Genomic DNA, 20,902 nt, shown 5'->3' on the forward strand with positions numbered 1-20,902 from the left:
TTCACCCTAGATTTTGCTGGTGGTAGGTAGCTCACTGTATTGCAGCTGTGTAGGTGAGGTGGCAATTAGGCTACTGAAAACAGAAGACATTGATCAAAATTTTAAGTCTTGCAAATAGACGTGGGATTTCCAGAGCAAGTCTGAATATCTCTAATTTTTCAGGCTCTTGTCCTTAACCCTGTGTTTTTCAGTGTTTCACTGTTATGGGATGTTAATTCTTGAGCAATGCTTTGTTGTTATTGAAGTAGGGAAATGTTTCTTCATGGCTGAAAACGGCTCAAAGATGAGGGTTAAGTTTACATGCCCAGGGGGATTTGGTCATGCTCCAGATCCCTGTCACACAGTCCTGTGCTGCCAGCAGTGTAACCATCCCTGGCATGAGGCTGTGCCCAAATTCAGATCATTCTCTACTGCTCCACGTCAGAGCTTGTGTCTTGCCTCCCCAAAGCATGTCTGTCTGTCTGTCTGCAGAGTGCTGCATGGCTGGGCTTTACATGGCTGGTCCTGGAGTCTCTCACAGGGTAAAATCATGGGATGGTTTGGGTTGGAAGGGACCCTAAAGATCATCTCATACCAACCCAGGGACACTTCCACTTATCCCAGGTTGCTCCAAGCCCTGTCCAGCCTGGCTTTGAACACTTCCAAGGATGGAACATCCATAACTTCTCTGGGTAACCTGTGCCAGGGCCTCACCACCCTCACAGCAGAGAATTTTTTCCTCATATCTAATCTAAACCCACTCTGAGTTTGAATCTACTCCCCCTTGTCCTGTCACTCCAGGCTCTTGGCAATAATTCCTCTCCATTATTTGGTAGGTTCCTCTCGGGTACTGTAAGGCTGTAATTAGATCACCCTGAGCCCTTCCCTTCTGCAGGCTGAACAAGTCCAGTTCACTCAGGCTCTCATTGTAGGAGAAGTACACCATCTCTCTAATCAAAGCTCACACCATTATGTCCTGTGTTCCTGCTTCATTGTCCTTCCAAAAGGAAACACAAAAAAGTGGGAACTGGAAGGCTGGAGTGATGTTTTCAGAAGCAGGGGCTTGCTAAGTGATATTTGGGGAGCAGCACCCAGGGATTTACATGGTTGCCCTGTGGTGGTGGTGAAAATATTCCCTCCCTGCAATTCACAACAAGATCCAGCTTTGAGAAGTGCAGTATTCCTTCTCTTTTACATGGGTGGTTAGAAGGAGTGGTGTAATGAGTGTGAAGGCAAGAGAACAAAGCATGTGTAGAAAAACACTGGCTTCCCAAAACAGAGTAGGGCTTTTTTTAAAAGGAGTTGGAAGCACAGCTCTTAGAGAAAGGCTTTCAGACTTCTGCTCAGAGAAGACTTGGCTTTAATCTCCTAATCTTAGTTTTGAAGTTTGGGAAAAAAATATATCTGTTACCATTTGGAGCAGCCCGAAGTTGTATTTGGCTAAAACATTGCATTTTCAGTTTCAAACTGCAATAATCAAATTTACTCTTTCTAATCTGGTTTGCCTTAGATATGTCAGGAAATCTAAACATTTGCATTCCCCGAAAAGCAGCTGTGGTTTGGCTGTACCTGCTTGGGATCTAAAGCTTACTGGGGGCTTGCCCCTTGCTGCTAACAGACCTGCTGTTCCTTCTCTGATAGAAATAAACCCCAACCGGGATGAAAAGTGTCAGTGTCATTTGTTGGCAGGGCTGTTGGCTTAGATTTGCAAAGTTTGTTCTAAGTCACTATCACAGGTGCCAAAACATGAGCTGAGCAGCAAGGGCTGCCCGGGGCCAGCTTGTGTCAGCTTGGCTGCTGTGTCTCGGTGCCTGCCATGCCCTGCCCAGCCCTGGCTCTTCCAAAGGCAGATTGAGCAGAGCCAGCACTGCCTGCCCCTGTGTCCAGCTGGCTCCAGGCAGCTCTGTGACACCAGGGCTGTGCTGGCCACCCCCAGAGCTCCAGGGATGCTGGTAGTTGTGAGTGGAGCAGCACAAACGGGAAGGGAAGGATAATCAGTTCAATGTGCTGGGAAGGTGCCTTGTTGGAGTGCTGTCAGGGAAGAAACATGATTTCTTCATTTATATAACAGGTGCAGAGAGTCCAAATCCAAAGCAGGTCTCAGGAAAACACTGAACATGCACATGGCAGAGGGCACTCTCCACTAGGAATTGCTTACTAGTCTAAACAAACTAATGGAAGAGATCTTCCTCTTCTCCTTGTCTGAAACAAAGTGTGGAGCCTAAGGGACTGGCCTAAGGTCAAACGTACTGTTTAGTATTGCCAAATGTAGGAGCCCATCTGAGGTTTCCACATTGGGTTTTGAAAGTTGTTTGTGGTGTCAGCTTAAAGGCTTCTGGAAATCTTCCTGCCTCCCCTCAGCCTTTGGGAAGCAGCATCTGTTTCAGAATCCATTATTCTGGCTCAAGAAGTCCCAGAAAGGTTCAGGTTTTCCTGCTGAGCACACTGCTGGGGTCCTGGAGAGGCTGCTGGAATGTGACCTGTGCACTGAGCTTGGCTGCTCCCCAGCTCAGGGGTATGGCTGGCACCCAGAAATCAGGGAATGGCCCCTTCAGGTGAGATGTCATTGTGGACTGTCTGTAATTCTCCAATTCTTCGTTCCTTATCTGTTCCTGGTACAATCAGAGCATACTCCATGGTCTAGGTAGACAACAAAACAAATGACAAAGGGCACAAGGCCAGTCCCATCCTAAGCACTGCCATGTGCTTAAGGGGAAATACTGTTGTGACCCTTGATTTCATGGGGGTTAGATGAACTTTGCTATTGGGACCTTGCTGCTTTTTAGGCCAGTGCATGCTGACACCAGCTCCATGATGTGTTTTGGGTTTTAACTGCTTGACCTTCCACTGGTTTTCATTGAATGCATGCAGCTAAAAATCACAAGCACTTGTCTGAAATCAAATGCAAGTTACTGTAAGGCATTTCTAAATTATAATTCTTTGTAGGTTCATTTTTATCATAATTTTGATTTTTTCTTATTAAGGACAGGTTTTTTTTATTAAATGCTGTGATCCCTGTTCCAGGATCTGCTCAAGAGTTTGACCCAAAGCTTGCTGGGTACAGAGCTGTGTTAGTCTAAACTGCTAAATCCTGAGATGCAGCCCAGCACAGCACTGTATCTGACTGTATTTCCTTGTATTTTGTATGACTTGATGCCACTGGGTGTCTCCATTGACATCAGGGAGTGCTGAACCAAGCTCTCTGATACTTTTACCTTTCCTCTTTCCTGCACACGTGGTCTGGTGTGGGAGAAGTGATCTGAGCATTAACCTGGGTTCAGCCTAGCCCATCAAAACCAGGCTCCAGGCATCTTGTATGTGACCTGTGGGGCTGTCAGCTGGTTCCTCTGCAGTTACTGGCTCGTGTGTTGGGCTCTTTTCCTGTCTCTCCTGCTGTGGGATGCCTCCCAGTGCTTGTGGGTCCCATTTGTGCCATCAAATTCCAGTGTGACAGCAGTGACAGCAGTGGCATTGTGTGCATAAAGAATCACAGAAAGGGAAGGAGATGCAGAGACCTTGTGATGCTGTAGTCTTGCTGCAGCCTGTTTTAATTAATTACTGTGTCATGGGCAATGAAGTTGAAGAATTGGCCCTGGTGAGGGGTGTCTTGTGTAGTAAGCAGTTGCTTAGTTTTGGTTCAGCTCTTCCTTTTGTGTAAATAGTATTGAGTGTGAAGGGTGCTTTTCTTAAAAATTCTTGGGTATTTCAGCAAGGATTTTATAGTTTTCCTCTTTCTTCTCCCTAAGAATAAAAAATGAAAGTGAGAATGGGATCCTAAGGAAATCTGTTCAAGTGCTGGTAAAAATTGATCAGCCATTTCTCCTTCTTAAGTCACACACAAAAATGAAGTTACATGCTTACAGGACAAGCTCATTGAAAGCAGTAGGATTTGGTTGTAAAATTAATACTTAGGCAAGACTAGAAGGTATTTTTAAAGAAGAGAAAACAGTTGTCTGAGCACTTGGCTTCTCCATGCATGGCTTTTAAGTGAGATGGCAGAAACAGAAGTACTCAAATTTTGGGAGGAAGGGGAGTAATGAGGAGTTGCTATTCCTCTCCTCTCAAATACTGTTCTTGCAATTTCCCTTTCTGAGCCCACTGCCCAAATGTCCAATAGGCTCTTGGTTCCTTTAGATTTATATTTGCTTTTGTTTCTTCTTCCAGTCTAACCTTCTTACAGGTTTTTGTGTTGACAAATAAAATGAAGAGGAATAGGAAATACGTTTTATTGTGAACCTGTCAAGATCTTTGAATTTTTCTGTGCTTTTCCACCTTATATGGATCTTACCACAGCAGGTAAAGCATATTAGCAAGTAGTTCCTGTTAAAAAGTTGGTAAAACAGTTGTTAACATCTGAATTATCATTAGGGTTTGAAGTTGAGATGGATGAGGTGATTCACACCTCTCATAAAGAATTTTATGTCCTCCCTGTAGGACTAGATAGGCAGGCTGTGTGATTTACATTCAGAGGGTGTTTTTTCCCCTAACTGTACAGGGCTAGAAATCTGCTTCTTTCATTTAAACACAGTTCACTTTTGTTGTAAACTGTGTTTCAGTTTAGGCTTCCTACCTCTTGTGGCTTCAGTGTTTAATTTTTCAGGTAAGGCAGGGTTCTGTGGCAGTGAAATGCTGTCCCCTCTGGAGAGCAGAAATGCAGCTGTCCTTGGATGATGCTGAGTAGGAAGATATTTACTAGACTCCTCTAGAAAATATTTTGTATGTGTTTATGATTTTTTTTTTGGATGGTTGTGGAGAAGATGTATGGGAGTTACTGCTTGGAATGTGATGAGACATAATGAAAGATGAGTCATAATAGTCTCTAAATTAATGAAAGTTCTTTTAATTTTTCTCTCACCTCTGCATTCAGTTTTATGTATTGCCCCAGGAAAATGAAGGGAAGGAGTTGGCATTGCAGTAAATGTAGAAACCCCCTTGCTGAAGATCCACTGGTCTCTATCAGCCTGAGTTGTTTTATAATGTACTTTATGAACATCAGTCTTCGTGCTTTTGTATCAACTCTTGGAGAAAAAAGGATGGATCCTCGAGAGTGTAAATCTCTTGAGTTTGCATGTACTGTGTGGTTAGCAAGCTCTTCAGCAGTCACAGTCCTGCTGCCTCCCAGATAGACCCACGTTCAAAGCATATCTCACTTAGCACTGGGCTCATGGGAAGTTACAAATGTAATCAGCATTAAAGAATTTATCACCCATCTAAAGAAGTGCAGGGCATGGAGGAGAGGCCACAGTGCAATCCCTGGGCATGGCAGGCAGTGCCTGCCTCTGCACCTGCACATACCAGGCAAGAGTTTCTGCTCAGTTATTAAATTAAGACTTGGGAGTGAAATTCTCTAAGGTGGATTTTGTGCCTTCCTACTCAAGTTTTGCTGGTTCTGAGATTGGGGCTGGTGTGGGGAAGACCAGAGGGAGGAGGCAGTGAAATGTGGGAAGTTAATCACTCTTTGTTCCTTCAGGAGTCTGTTTAGCAGCAGAAGCATTATGGCCATTTGGCATTGATGCCAAATGCATCTTCCAACACCCTACTGACAGGCTGTTCTGGGAAACACTGGAACATCTGCAATTGTAGGTGCTTTGTAGATGTGTTACAGGGCTTTTTATTCCTGTGTGTGAGTTCCATCCCCTATTCCTCCTGCCAGAGGTTTGGTAACAGGCATGAGGCAAGGAGCAGTGACCACAGCTGCCTTCTTAGCTCTTTGCTTTCAGCCTCCTGGGTACAGCCAGACTTTCTAGGGAACAGCTGGAAAACTGAGGAGTGACATGAGCAGGTCTCTCCCTGCAGCAGCTGCTCCTCCTTGCAGGGAAGCTGTGGCCCATGGGCTGGAAATGTGTCCAGCTGCTCTGCTGCTTCAGGATGTCCCACAGGTGTGTAAAAAATTGGAGGAAGGCAGGGAGAAGGGGAGCTGAGGAGTAGGGGAGATTGAAGAGATGGGAATCTTGACTCAGGAGAGTGAGGAGAGGGACTTTGAGGAGTGAAGGAAGTCCCTGGTTTATGCCTGTGTAGGTTCCAGTGAGTTGCAGGGACATTCAGTTTAGGAAACTCAGATGCTTTTTCTGCTCATTGGGTCCAGGCACAAGACAGGTTCTTTGGGGCACAAGCCGAGTGAAAATCCTACCAGGCAGTGACGTGTGGGGTAGGGCAGAAGGTGCTTTGGAAACGACACCCAAAATCAGAATATAGGAGAACCAGGCAAACAGCAGAGAGAAATAGAAAAAAACTTGAATAAAATGCACCTAGCAACAGGTCTAACAACATTGCATTGTGTAGAAGCTGCCCTTAAGTGTATTTGGAAGAGTTCCTGCTCTGGAAGCTGATCAGGGCTGGTGCCTGATGGTCTCCAGCTGTCCTGCAAGCTGTGGCACTTGCTGCCAGCTCTCTGGAGTCATGACATCTAGTGCTTCTTGCTGTCCCCCTGCTGTCCCATGCCAGGTTTCCACCAGCCTTAGATTTCCGGTTTAATTCCAGTGCAATCTGGTGGTTCTTCTGTTTTGTGGTGTTTTACGCTTCTTTTTTCATGTCTGCTCAAGAACTCTTGAGCAAATGCTCAATTTGCTCAAGCTATTTGGCTTGACAAAGTTGGAAGTAGCTACACTTGCTAGTTGTTACCTTAATAGATGTGCTTGATAAAACTCGAGATATTTGTCTTTCAGCCTTGATTGTTTCACCTGGAATAGCACATCTGGTCATAGTCTTATTCCTTTAGTGTATTTCAAAAGAGCAGTGAGAATGCAAAGTCTGCTGATCAAGTTAAATATTATCTCTGCTAATATGCACTATGAAAGAAGGGATGGAGGGAAAGGAAATTTTCATAACTTGTGTTTTCCAAACTGCACTTGTAAGGTTTCATGCTGGATGTATGCATGCTGTCAAGTTGCACGAAGATGGATGGGACAAATTCAGGCTCTGCTTTGATATTTCTTGAGCTTTTTTTTTCAAGCAACCTTTTAATGTGTTGTTTGTCTGTGTGATCTTTATGTTGAAGCTGATAGTAGGATTATTTTAACAAAACGGAGGAAAGACTTAGAAACAGATTGGAAAGCTTTTTCTGCCTAGTCAGAAATGTGTGTGGGAGACCCTGGGTCCAGCATACCTGAGGCAGGAGGAAAAGACACCTCAGTTTGACTTAGGCTCTGCCCCCTGGAGCTTGCCTGGCTCTTACCCCTGGCCCAGAGAGCAGCTTTATTGGGTTAGTTGCTATTTTATGTCCCAGAGGGCTGGTGCACTGCCTTGTTGATTTTTGTGCAAATTCCTGGCACTACTTCAAGCATAGCAGCTCCCATATTTTACACATTGACAAATCAAATAGTAGCTGTTTGACTCTGCACGTTGAGTTGAAGATGCTTTGCTTGTCTTTCCAGTTGAAAACATTTTCTTGCTTGCAGTGGACCTGAGTGTAAGGCTGTGCTCCCTGCTAGGTGAGGATGGCCAGTGGATGAGTTTCTTGACAGCAGTCTTGCAGCTGAAGGTGGTGATGGTTTCAGCACTGCTGGGGCACAGGAGCTGCATGAAAAAAGAACCTCACAAACCTGGGGCAGCCTACAATGGCTGGATTCCTTTTCCTTGATGTGGCTGTGCTGGTGTGGGCTCTGCTTATGCCCCAAGTAGCTGCAGAGGGAGCCCTGGTTGGAAATAGCTCCTTTTTCATTTGATTTGGTCTCCTCCCCTGAATTAGTTTGTGTTTAATTGCTGAATTTTCCTCAAGCTGAGGCAGCAGCTATACCAGACAGATGAGTCTTAAGAAGGATGAAGTGTTGGCTCCTGTTCAGCTGGGCCAGACACAATGCAAGGTACTTTTGGCACCTTTCTCTGTGTTACTAAGGCATAATCAGTCTTGGAGTCTTTGAAGATATTTGTACAACATTAAAATCTTGGGCTTTGGACTAAAGCTTTGTTTGGAAATACTGTTGAAATGCTTGTCAAAATACAAAGGCAAAACCTGTCAGAAGACAGATTGCACTGAGCTCACCCTCTGATCGTGCTTGCTCAGGACTCTTCTGTGCAGTGGAAAGTAGAGGCTCAGCTTGTTTGAAAAAAAAGAAATCAGCCTGTCTTTGAAAAAGTTGGTGCAGGTGGATCAGTTAGTGTGTGTTAAGTTTAGTTTTCTGGTTTCAGAGTATGGCTGTTAAAGTGTGTACAGCATTTTAAAGACAAAACTGTTAAATACATGGTCAGCTATCAAAATGAATATACATTCAGCTTTTGAAAGAAGTTAATTTTGTTTGTTAAACAGGCCTCTCTGCTTTTGGGAAGTGATACTGATTCAGCTAGTTTTAATGGCCAAAGTCTTAGATTTTATTTGTACAAAAGCTCAAAATGAAGTCCCAGACTTTTTGATTCAAGATGAAAAGTTCTCCAAGCAACACACAAAATAACACACAACAAAATACTCCCTAGCTGATTTTGATAGAGCTGGCCAGATGGATGTCAGGTAAGGATACACAGTTTTCTGTGCATTTAGCACATAAAGTAATTTATAATTGTGACAGGGAAGTGTCTGAAGGTGATGCCTGTGGCATGTATTAATTGCTTTGTGGTTGCACAGTAGTTCTCAACAGGGATCTTTGATGAATTCCAAAACACAACGTTCTTTAGACTCAGTTACTTTTTTCCCTGCACTTCTGAATGTGACTGTTTCCCAAAGTGAATCAAGATACTTTATCCTGTTTTTTGTAATAACAGTAAGGGTTTAAAGTCTGTCATTTTTCTCACTTTAATAAATAAACTGGGCCACAGTTTTAACCAGTACTCAAGGGAAAGAGACTTGAATGGAAAAATAATGTACATAATCAGCAGAGTAATCCTTACATCTGATCTGAAGCAGAAAATTAATTTATTTTAGGAAAGCTATAAACCTTTTGGGATCGAAGCCCAGGCATGTAGAGTTGAAAGTGTTGTGCTCTGTCAGAAAGTTAATACATAAGAAAATGAGCTCGAGAGGTGCCTTGATGCAGGTGCTTTGCATGTGTGGCACAGAGTCTGGCAGAGGGCTCCCATCATGGTCAGGGCTGGAACACAGTTGTAGGAAGATTAAGATTAAGGGAGGCCATACTGATGCCTTCAGGTACCTTTAGGAGAAAATAGAGAAAGTGGAGTCAGCATGGCTGTATGCTGTAAAACCACAGATGTGAGTTGGAACACGGGAAATTAGATAGAATTTTTAATTTACTTATTTTACCATGAGCATAGTCAAATACTGAAACGTGTTCTGAGAGGTAGTGGTATTGTTCAGCTTTGCAGATGCTTGGAACTTGACTGGGTAAAGCTCTTACATAGTTAGATGTGCTTTAAGGGGGAGGCTGAGGTAGAGCTCCTCCCAAATTACTGGTTAGGAAATGAGAGGCAGCTTGGGGAAAGCTGGTGAGCAAGTCCTAGGGGGAAATCAGCAGGGTGAAATCCTGAAGTGATGCTGTGGGTAACTTCTGCCTTTCAGGAAGGGTGCTTTCTCTGGGGTGTATTGAAGGGCTTTGTTCCTTACAAGAGGGAGGAATTTGCCCTTGAGGCTGTGTCCCTGGCTGGTGGGCAGCACTCTGAGCAGGGCTGACAGGATGCTCTGTGTCTGGGGGCTCAGCCCCTCGGCCACCCCTCTGCCACTGCTCCTCCCCTCTTCCCACTGCAGAGGGCATTTTTCATCAAGATGAAAGGGATGAGATAAACTAAAATTAGTATCAGAGTTATTAGAGACATTAAGATATTGCTAATGAGTTCTAATTTAATCTCGGCACCCAGGCATGTATAGCAGCGAAACCTTTTATTAGGTTTCTATAATTGTGTTAGAAGTGATACCCTGGGGCTAATAGTGGAGCAATGAAATTGCCAGGCTGTGTGCATGGCAGCACTGACCCCACAGGCCTGTGAGCAGAGCAGGGCTTGCTCTTTGCTGGGCTTTCAGTGCTCTGTGTTTTACATCAGGCTCCTGAGCTGTCAGGGGCTTAGTGCTGTTTCTATTTAGGAGTGCCTTCTGTGTCATTTTGGCTCTGGACCAACGGATCCCAGTGTTCAGGCTCCTGGAGCATTCCTCGGGGGAGATAGCTGGGTGGGGAATCAGCTGAGATCTGTGTCCTCAAAGCTCCTCAAAGGAGGAGAAGCAGGTTTGCTGTGTGCTGGGTTCAGGGGCAGTGCCAGGGCCAGCACACGGGCAGCCTGGAGCACCTGTGACTGCAAAGCTGGGAGCTTTGCTAATGAGACACTAAATTAAAAAGTAAGGAATAGTTCATTAAAAACTAAAGTAATAAGGAATGCTTGACGTTTACTATGTTTGTAAAAATCGGGAGGAGATAAATTGCTTTGTAATAAATGGAGCCAAGACTTGCAAATAAAGCAAGAGGTGCAAAGCTACTAGTAATAAGCAATAAATTTAAAATTTTAAACTAACAAAAACTAACTTTAAGATTTGGAATGTGCCTAAATGGCTAAGATGCATGTTTTAGAGATAAAGTTGAAAAGTTTAAGTGCAATAAGGAGTTTGAAAGCGAAACTTTCGACGACTTTTGAATTGGGGAAGCACAAGCACAAAAGGACTTTTGGTTTCTTTAAATACGAAGCGAAAGTAAGCGGAGTTAAAACATGAATATGTATTAGGTGTATTGTGTAATCTTAAACTTTTAAGGAATAAATAGAGCAATAGTTTGAAGTTTTAGCGTGCATGCTTTGGGAAAAATAAAAAAAAAAAAAAAGCCCATCCAACAACACTGCAGAGGGCTGCTGTGAGCAGGAACACTCTGGGTATGTGTGTTAACATTTCACTCGTGCTTTGCTGCTGCCAGCTCAGAGCAGTGGTCCTTCCCTGACCCCCGGTTCCATGTGACAGGACTGATGTTTTCAGAGAGTGACCTGCATCAGGGAGCCCATCCAAGTTAAAATTAGCCTGTCCAAGAAGCCAATTCCAACCTGGGAGAGCTCCTGTGGCAGCCCAGCGTGCCCAGCCAGTGACGAGCACAGCCCTGCTGCTTCTGGCAGCGCCTTCAGCAGGGCTTGGGGCTTCACACGTGTCTTGGGGTCACTTTATCATGCTTGTATCCAAGCAGAAACACCGATCTGAACTGCTAACAACGAAAAAAACATCACCACTCAAGTACAAAAGCTACCTGTAAAAGTCTGTCACGTAAATACCCACATTTACCCTAGATCAAAAAACACTGCAGTGGGGAGAGCTGTTTGCCATTCTTGAGATTAGACTGAAATGTGAAACAAATCCACCTCCAAAATGGTCTCCTGATTGAGCACAGTCTGTGACAACTTCAATCTTTGTTTGCAAACTTATATAAAAATGTAGTGAATTGAAATATTTTACTCTGTTTTTTGACCTTCTTGGCATAAATTAGCTGTGCTTTCAAATAAGAGTTGCTATAAAGTGGAAGCAACATTTTCAAGTCAAATGAGATGTTTCAGCTAACTCAGTGTTTTTATTTTTTCCCTGGTGAGGGAGATTGATTGAAGCTCCTCCCTGTGGGTTTGGTGTCAGTGAGTGGTGACCTGGAGCTGGCTCTGAGCAGAGCCTGCTCCCTTGGGGATGCCTGCTGATTTTTCAGAGTGCATCCTCTTTATTTTAATCACTGTCAGTGATGTGGAGCAGTGCTGTGCTTTAACCTGCAAGGCCAGGTGTGAGGGGTAGTGCAGGTGATGGTTCATTAATATTTCCATCCCAAGGTCTGGTCTGGGCTCTCTGCAGGTGTTTGGGTGAGAAATGCTCTGGAGGAGTTGTGGCTCTTGGAGACCCAGGGCTGTTTTCATCCACGCGTGCCCTCCATCCCTGTTGGTGCTGTGTGGGGAGGGATTGCCAGTGGTGTTGGCAGTGGTTGGAAGCAGAGACCCCCTTGGGCACAGAGAGGGTCAGTGTGGGGACACCAGCTCCAGTTCAAATGGCCCATAGAGCCAGCTGTGGGGTGGGGATGGGGAGCTTGGCCACCTGTGTGGCCCTGGCATTGCTGGGAAAGGCTGTCTCCATCCAGAGCCTGAGGGGTGGGTGCGGGTGGACACCTGTGGCCCCTTTCCCCCTCTGCTCTGCTTGAGGTGCAGGGAAGCCACCCTGCCACACTTGATCCTGTGGGACTTTGGGCTCTGGTATTTATGTGTGCTTGCTTTTTAAACTCCCCTTGTAAAAACATGTATTTGTGGAGCATCAGAAAACCCTCATCTGCAGTCTGTACCAGATCCTTTCTGGCACCTGCACATGCTGTGGTGTAGAGCAGACAGACCCTGAGTGTGTCCATCACAGCTCTGTGGTGTAGCTTTCCTTACCAAGGATACTGAACTTACTGAAACACGTACACAGGAGGAATTATTATTAAAAAAAAGTACATTCTACAAGAATGAAGTTTTAAATCAGCTTTCAACTTTTTCTGTAGTTGCAAAGTGAGAGTGATTACAGTGCCTTTAAATTTATTTTTTTTTGGTGAGCTGCCTAGGAACTCAATTTTTTTAGGAAGGTTCCCCTAGTGTGAGAGGTGGCTAGGTGATTCCTTGAGGCACAACATGGGTGAGTATTGGAATCTAATTTGAAGCATGGCTATCACTCATACATTCAAGTTTTGATGCCTTTAGCACAAGGTGTGTGGTGGAAATACTGCCCCTTTGATGGTGCATCTTCGTGGTGATGATTGTTGTGCCCCTGACTGTGTTCAGTGTTCTTAACAGAGTAAAAGAACAGCTGATAATGTCATTTTCCTCAAATGAAATAATCTCAACTTTGTGTCCTTCAGAGTTTCACATTGTCATTCTTCGTGGGTTTTGTCTTGTTTCAAAATTTAAAATGTGTTTTTGACGTAAAGATGCATTGCTTTTATGGTCTAAGTTCAAGGGTTTTCTAATTTTTGTGTTTTTCTTGTTTGCTTTAAGAGTCAGATTTACAGATCTGTCAACACAGGGCACCAACATGTTGCACCAAAAAAATGGAAGAAAGCTACCAGGCAGCTGTTCGAAGGGAGAGGACTCAGAGCATCCAGGCACTGAACTTTGAGCTGAAGTACATGATTGTTGGTCACATCACAGCTTTTCAAGGTAGGAAGTTTTGAGTAGTTTATATATCCTCTGCTATCCAAAGGAAAGCTCTTATCTTTATTTTTAATTCCTCTTGCATTGCGTGCTGTTGTCACTGCCTTGTGTTTTGCTTCCCAGTTCTTTGCTGATTGTGCTTTTGGATAAAGGTGATGGCACTTAATCTTGACTGGTATGCTAGGCATCCTCCTAAATCTAATTAGGAATAGGTTTAAGCTGAGACCTTGTTTCTGGGGTTAGTGTGGATTTTTAAGGCATTTTCAAATGTCTTTTCAGTGCCTGCTGATCGTCCTTTTTGATATTATATTCTCTTGTGTTGCCAGACCATGTACAGGTGTAGAACATGCAATGAAGACACATTTGTTTCATAAGTGCTCTAACTGATATGTCACATGAGAATACAGTTCTTGCTTCATGACAAAATTCAGGAGTACCTTGCTCTAACAGGCACATATCAGAATATTTAGTTCCTTCCCACATGTGGTTATTGTACTGTTACAGGAGGAAAATGCTTGAGTAGAACTTTGCACTGTAGGGTTGAGTTACTGGAGGCTTTTCTCTAGAAAGGCATTTAAACATAGGCTGTGAACTTTAAACTTTTGAGAGTTGAGTGATTAAGTCAGTCAGTGAGTGATGAATCCAACTTACTGACCTCTGTGGGCCTAATTATCTGCTTCATTTTAACTCTGCTTTGCTGTGTTCAGTGCTGAGCACCCTCATGGAATTGGTTCTGAAATGAAACTGGTAGTTACTAAAATACCAAGTGTTGAGGCCTGGATGATTAAGCCTATTGTTAGAAGGCAGGCTTTAGCACTAGTATCTTTTTTTGTCTGGTTTCTCCCATTTGAGTGAAAATACTAAAAATAAAAGACGTGACTGACAGTTAATAAGAGACAGCATATTATCTAAAATTGACAATAAGTGATGGTGGAAGTCTGAAAGAGACATGAAGGGGCAAGAGACATTTTCTTCTGCTTTTGGTTTTTTATATCTTTCCTTTTTTAGCCATGAGCGAGAAATGTCATTTTCGTTTATTTTACAATTCATTTTTGAAAATGTTTGATATCCCCTTTGATTAAAAAATGGGCTTGGAGGGCACTTCAGAAGAGCCCAGTAGTGAAAGGGTGGCTGTTGGCATTGTTAAATGCTGGTTATTCATTCAAGCAATCTTTCAGTATTATGATTGAATAAAGGTAAGGTCAGAATAGATTAACCTACCAGCCCCTTCAGGTCAAGCCAGAGGCTTTATTGTCCATTGCTGATGAAGCCTTTTGATGGAATGAAAGCACTAGTTAGACATTTCACACAGTTCAGATTTACAAGCATTTTCTGGAAGTGGGTAAATAGGTTGTTTGTTGTGACTTGCTGTGGCTGCCTTCTGTCTGCATTAGGTGGGAACACTTGAAAAATGTAACTTTGCTGGCTTGCATTGGGAGCTGCTTCTGTTCTTTGGTTTTGTCCCAGGTGTCAGTGAAAAGCCTCTCTTTATCTTGTGCTGGATAAACATTCTGTTGCTAAGAGTGGTGCTGGGCGAGACATTCACTGAGGGAGAAGATCTTTGCATTAAATTAACTCTGTCCTTTTGGTCTGTTTTCACTTGTTGCTATTTTGAATGATAAAGTGAGTGTGCCAACAGCACATTGTACAGTCTGAGAAAAGGAAACCCTGATTTTAGAAGCTTTCAGATGCTTTTTAGATTTCATGTTTCTTGCAGCAGTGAGAACTGACTCAGACTTAGTGAAAAATAGCTTTATTCATTTGTACGGAGTGGTGTTTACTTGTACCATTTTCATGCACAATTTACTTTTATACACATTTTTAGTACTGTTAGTTTAGTCAAAGCAAAGCAGTAGTTAGCCTTGCTGCCTGCTTCTGAGGAAGGGAAATCTTAGCTGGTTTTTATGCACTTTAGCAGACAATACTATTAATATTATACCACTACTGATGAAATAATTTTCAAGATTACTGTGGTGTGAGAAATGGATTTTCAGTAGTCCATCTCTGAGAACACTGTGGTGGGAGTTAAATTTCATTGGGAAAGGAGACAACCTTTTTGGAAGGACACCCAAGAGAATGTTATTGGGTTTTAAGTTATCATCTCCTTATATTTTTTCAAAGAAGTCAGAAGGCAGTTCTGGGGACATTGAAGTGCCACAAGTATTAATAATGAGTAGGAGTTTTGATGTGAATTGGGTTAAATATTCCCTCTGCATTGCCTTGGCACTGCAGTTGGCTGTGGATATTTTGGACTTGAAGAGATACTGTTTTGGGTTTTCTTCTTGAAAGTGAAAATGTTAAGTAGCTTTGCCTACAGCTGAAATAAGACAATTTTCACAGGTGCTGGATTTAGTTGTGCAAAATAATTAGTCTGTAAGACCTGATTAAATATATCACAGCTGTGGGCAGGCTTGTTGTATTTGGGCCAGTGCCCAATCCGTGTTTATGGACAGCTTTAGCACTAAGGTTCAGTCCCACTATTTTTCCCCTTAAAGTTTTCAATAATAGCAAGTGTTTTTTGTTCAAACACTACTAAATCAAGCTCCTGCATGGATGTGTTTTGCTTGAAAGCCTGTCTCGAGTGCTGATAGCCATTAGAAACATGAGAAACAGGACAGGAGGAAGGGCCAGAGGCAGGAATGGAAGGGCCAGCTGGCTGCTGGGGAGGCACAGCATCACAATCAGCTCCTGCACAATCCCACAGTGACACAAAACCTGGGAGTCTGACACACTGAGTGCCAGAAGGGCCCTGTGGGAGGGTTGCATGGGAAGCTGATGCATTTGCTTTCTCTTCATGGTCTGGTCCATGGTGTAGCCTCAAGGTCACAGCCGTGGTTTTAGTCCCTGGACAGATGTGTGACTGCTGCAAATGCAATCACAGGCAAGGAGGAGTAAGTGCCTGAGAGGAGTAAGTGATCCAGGCTGTAATAGGAGCAGTGTAAGGGAGGAGAATGTGCCTCTTGTGATGATCCTCCCCATCAGCTCTGGCTCTTCACAGCTGGCTTTGTTTTGGATATATTTTGGAGCAGGTCACTTTGTCCCATCCAAAGATGTGCCTGCCTGTCTTTGCTCCTGTGGCTGCAGCCTGCAATGCCCAGTAAAATTATTTAAATAAATGATGAAACAGAACACTTTGATTTATATCTCACTTTCCCCTGTGATAACCTGAAGATTCTCTTTTGAACTCACTGTTTTCTTTGTTGCAGTGGTTATTTTAGGCTTGCCTGAAAACAAACGTGTTGCTTTAGATGGATGTCTTTGTGGTGGTGATGATACATGTTATTTGGCAGAGTCGTTCATCCCTGCCCCAATTTCCTTATGCAGTCCCTGCACTCCTTAGGGACACTTCCAAGTATGGCAAGTGCTTCATTGTTAGTGGATTAGGAGCATGTGGGTGTGCAGGCTGAAAGTTGCTGTCAGAAGAGGTATCAATAGTCTGACAGGAAAGCTTTGTAGTGGTCAGACAGCAGAGAGAACCTGGCCTCCCTTTTCTGTGTCCTTTATGGAGTGCTAACAGGTGCCACATAAGGGCCCACAGACAGCTTGGCTCTGCTCCTGTCATCATATGCTGAGGCTAATTTGAGGTAATGAGAATCCAAACACTGATAATTTATTTGCTCTGCCAGTGGTCTGCAGAGAGGCAGAACAAGATGCTTTTAAACCTGCATCACTTTTCAGTCACCAAATTAGCAGCTCTCAGAGATACAGTGAAAAACTTTGAGCTCAAGGGTTTAAAAAAATTACTGTACTCTGCACTTGTTTTTACAATAGGCAGCTTAGCCCTCTGAAGAGAAAGCTTCCATGAACAAAGCTTGTTGGTCATAGAGCACTAATTTGTCTTGCTTTTCTGAAATAACATTCATTTAACCTTGAGGGTCGGGTGCTGGGACCAGTTCCAGTGTTCTCGCAGCTATCAGAGAGAAGATGAGCTTTGGAGCTCTGTTCTTGTCACTCCTAACCCACAGGCTTTGACAAAGCTGTGCTCACTTTCTGCTTTCTATGGAATGGGAAGGTGCTGGTGGGGAAAGCACCATGCTGCAGTTTCTGATAGCTGCAGTTGCCCTGACACTGCAGTGAATGGACATTGGTTTGCCCTGTTGCCATCTGATCCAAGCAGGCAACTTGGGAAGGCCATGAATGATGGAAAGGGAAGCTGCTTGTAGCAGGCATGGAGTCCAGGACTTCCAGTTGTCAGTAAAATGTCTGAAAGTTAATGCCTAGTTTGTCCATAAAGTCCTTAAGCACCAAAGTTGTCCTCTGAAAGCCTCCAGGCTTTCCCCTTCCAGGGGAAGGGGATGACTGGATGGTTTCAGGGGGTCTTGGGATGGATAACACCAGTGGGCCCATTAATCAACTGATCCAAACTCTCTCAGAAAGGAATAGTACACTACACTGCACTCAGGCTATGTGCAGTCAAAAACATTTTCCATTTTCACTTGGCTCTGTTGTAGTGTTGCTGATACTTATTTTTACTGAATTTAGGAATATCAGCTTGAAATAGGGGTGTCTGGTTAATAGTGTTGAAGTGCAATGACATTTACAAAACAAAGACTTGGCTGTAGAAGTATACTCTGGTTTGAAGGAAATTACTACATGAAGTGGAGCCACAATGCTGGAGATGGATGCAATCCAAAATCAATGGGCTATTTAAAAAAAAAGCCAACCATCACCAGCAGAAACCTGCCAATGCTCACCACCAATGCTTCTGGTTCCTGTTATTTACTGCTGGTTTATAGAAATGCAGAAATGCTGTTTTCTAAATAAGTTCTTGTAGTCCTGTACTGCTTGGTCATTTGAGTAACAAATTGTTATCCACTCCTTTCCACTTGGTTTGTACTTTTCTGACCTTTGAGCTGAAAGTTGGCCAGGATGCAGAATTTGGTTTTGGCTCAAGGCAAAAATAATTTCCTACAGAGAGAGAGGCTCTGCTGGGGTGTTTCTGTCCCCCTCCTTTCCAGAGCACCAGTGGATCTGTTTTCTCCAGCAGGAGGGAGAGCTGGGGTTGTGGATGCTGTCCAAGGCTGGAATATCCCTTCTCAGCTGTGAGCTGCCTGCTGGAGCACTGCTGGCTGCTTTTGGGGCTGTAGGTGCCTGTATCCATCCAGTGACAAAACCAGCCCCATCTCAGCTGCTGCTGGTCCTTGCTGAAATGGAAACTCAGCCCTTTACTGGATACCCCTTATCTAGAGACTTCAGGCACTTGTGGGAAGTACCTCAGGGTGGGGGTATTGGTGCTGCAGATAGATAAAGGGAGGAACAAGGAAGGGAAAATGAAGTGGCACATCATCTATCTTAGGATCCCTCTAAAAAATGTATTTTCTAGATTTCTAGAGACCTCGGAGGGGGAGGAGTTTTGTCTGATTGTAATCTCCTGAGGTGTTTGCTGCAGGAGTGAGAGATGCTCCTTTTGTCCTTCACTGCTTTGCCTTAGGTGAGGGCATGGGCAGTAAATGAGCAGGGAAATCTATCAGAAATATGAACATGCTTCCCTCTTACCCTAGAGACTGATAATTCCAGGGCTTGCCAACTCTAGGCCAAGATGTGCCAATTATCCAATGGTATAATTGTCCATTGTTGGTCTCTTGATTCCTTTCTCCCCAGGTTATCTTTTGGTTGCCACAACAGAATTGGCAGTGTTGGCTGTGTGCTGATGCTGTTTAATTGTGCTTCAGGTCTCCTGCTTTAACCACACTGCCTGTGTGTTCCATTGTGTCCATTGGTCCTGAAATTGGACCATTACAAATAGATTATTGCCTGTAAGTTTTTATCTTCTATATGCCATGTATGATTTCAGAGCCCAGGGCTTTGCTGAGATTTCAGTCTTTGCATGTGGGGTGATGAAAGGAGGTGTTAAATTATTTCCTGCAATTGTTCTTCTCTCAGCAAAATAAAAACTTTGCAATGTGCTTTCCCTAATGCTCTCACCTTTTATCTTCTGAATGTGCAACACTAAAAGAATATCTTGGTGGTGGGCCAGGGACTGTGAGTAAATATTAACATTACATTGTGAAAGGAGATTACTGAGCTCTCTGTGCAGCTTATGTGTTCTGTCTCTAAACTTTCTGAATGGTGTGAGGTGGTATTTTTCTTTGGCTGAAAGACTACCTGTGATGCTTTGGAATAATACCTTTTCAGAAGTTGTATGCACATTTTTGTCAGGATTCTCGATTCAGATTGATGCTTTCATGCTGTGCATTACTGGAAGAATTAACATGTTTCTTACTTGGTGTCTTGTATTGTTCCATTTTTCATAGAAATAGAAATCAGTGTGATCTACTATCCATGAATAGTTTAAGAAATTTATTTATTTCTATGTACAAGTTGAAAATTAAATGGGGAAAAACCCCAAATAAACTCTCACCTTTAAAATTTTCCTGTAGTGCCTCTTAAACATAAAATGAGCTTGTGCAGAAGTTAATTCTAGCCTCTCATGTCCTCTAAAACTGTGTGCCTCTAGATTCTTCCCATACTGTTTCATTTCTCAGAGAGTACATTGCAAAAAGCAAATATCTGATGGTTTTTTATAGTTTTCACTGTTTTTTCAAGGTTATTTAAATTGTACTGAAAAGATATTTTCCCTAATCAAACTTAGCCATTCTGTTTCCTTAATATTGCTTAATATTGCTCCCCTCCTGCACCTCAAATGCACCTTTCATCCTGTGTTTTTCACTGTAAGCTGTGCTGCTGGTCACCTGTGAGGTAAATGTCAGGTTCTGTCACACACAACAGTAATTCCAGCCTTTTCTCCCAGTATAAAAATCCAGCTGGGCACAGTTTTGGCTTTCCCTGTGCTCCCTTTCACGTTAGAGATGTGTGAACTGTAAAGATTCTCTGTGCCTTCACTGCCAGGGTTTATCCAGCTGTGATGCTGCTGTTTTATCACCATCTCTGACCCCTCTAGAATGTAAATCTCTGTTGATATTGGTAATTTCTGTGTGTTTCTGGTTGCATTAATGTATCCCTTGGCTACTGCTTGTCATTTAGGCAGCTTGTTAGGAAGAAGAAATTGCAAGTCTTTAAAAGAACACAGGAAAAATCAGAGGAATAATGAAGGAAAGAAAATTCTGATTACTTTTTGATTTCAAATCAAGTGGAAAAAGAAATGAAAATGTAGGAAGGATGCTTAAATCTAGCCTTAGAATGGAAATCACTGTCCTGTGAACCAAATTTAGTCCACATAAGTCTCTGTAGGGTAACTACAGCTAGTGACTCTATTGTTAATAGTGGATTTCTCCTTAAACATAGGAAAACCCTCCATTAATTCTTACTTATTTCACTGAAATGACCTTTTATCCAGTGCAGTCAGCAGTCACTTGGGAGTCCCCAGCACTGTGAGTAGCTGCCAGGAGTTGCTGTGTTTGTGTGCAGGTTTGGTTTGTGAAAGGGTGCAGTTCTTTCTGAGCAATGCACACGCAGAGCTGTGCTTGTGGGTAACTGGAGAATATTGCCTGAAGCTTGTACTGGCAGTCATGATACCCTCAGCACTATTGAAGGTTTTGCCTGGTTAATGGAATTGCAGTGCTTTGAGTGCTAAGCAAAAGTGCTGTGTTGTTTAGATGTCTTTGTAACATTCAACTTATTAAATACAGATTTTACAGAACTGTTTGGCCTGAGGCTTTGAAACAACAGGATGATTCCATGTGAAGTGGTGAGAGAAATAAATGTTAAACACATTTAAAAGGAAACAGCAAATCATCTAGATAAGGTATCATCCATTTAGCCTTGATAATCATCATGTAAACTTGTTTCCTGAGCTTGTGTGGCTGTGGCTGCCATTTGATGCCTAGAATGTCAGCAATTTGGGGCAGGGACAATCTCTCCATCATCTATTTATAGCTGCTTCTCAGGCAGTGTGGGCAGGGCATCTTGGTGCTACAACAAGAAATCGAATGCACACACACACATTTATATCATGTGA

At 43.2% G+C, this 20,902-nt stretch overlaps 1 protein-coding gene across 1 annotated transcript in view; it reads left to right on the plus strand.

Moving 5' to 3' along the window:
• The window catches only part of LOC106849591 (glypican-5-like), a 322,712-nt gene that overhangs the window by 10,282 nt on the left and 291,528 nt on the right, over positions 1-20,902 (plus strand). The window contains exon 2 of the mRNA XM_014870294.2: positions 12,829-12,990. Coding sequence (XP_014725780.2) covers positions 12,829-12,990 — 162 coding nt within the window. The remainder of the gene's footprint in view (positions 1-12,828; positions 12,991-20,902) is intronic.

This window comes from Sturnus vulgaris, chromosome 10 (assembly GCF_052056855.1).
Source record: "Sturnus vulgaris isolate bStuVul1 chromosome 10, bStuVul1.hap1, whole genome shotgun sequence".
NCBI lineage: Eukaryota > Metazoa > Chordata > Aves > Passeriformes > Sturnidae > Sturnus > Sturnus vulgaris.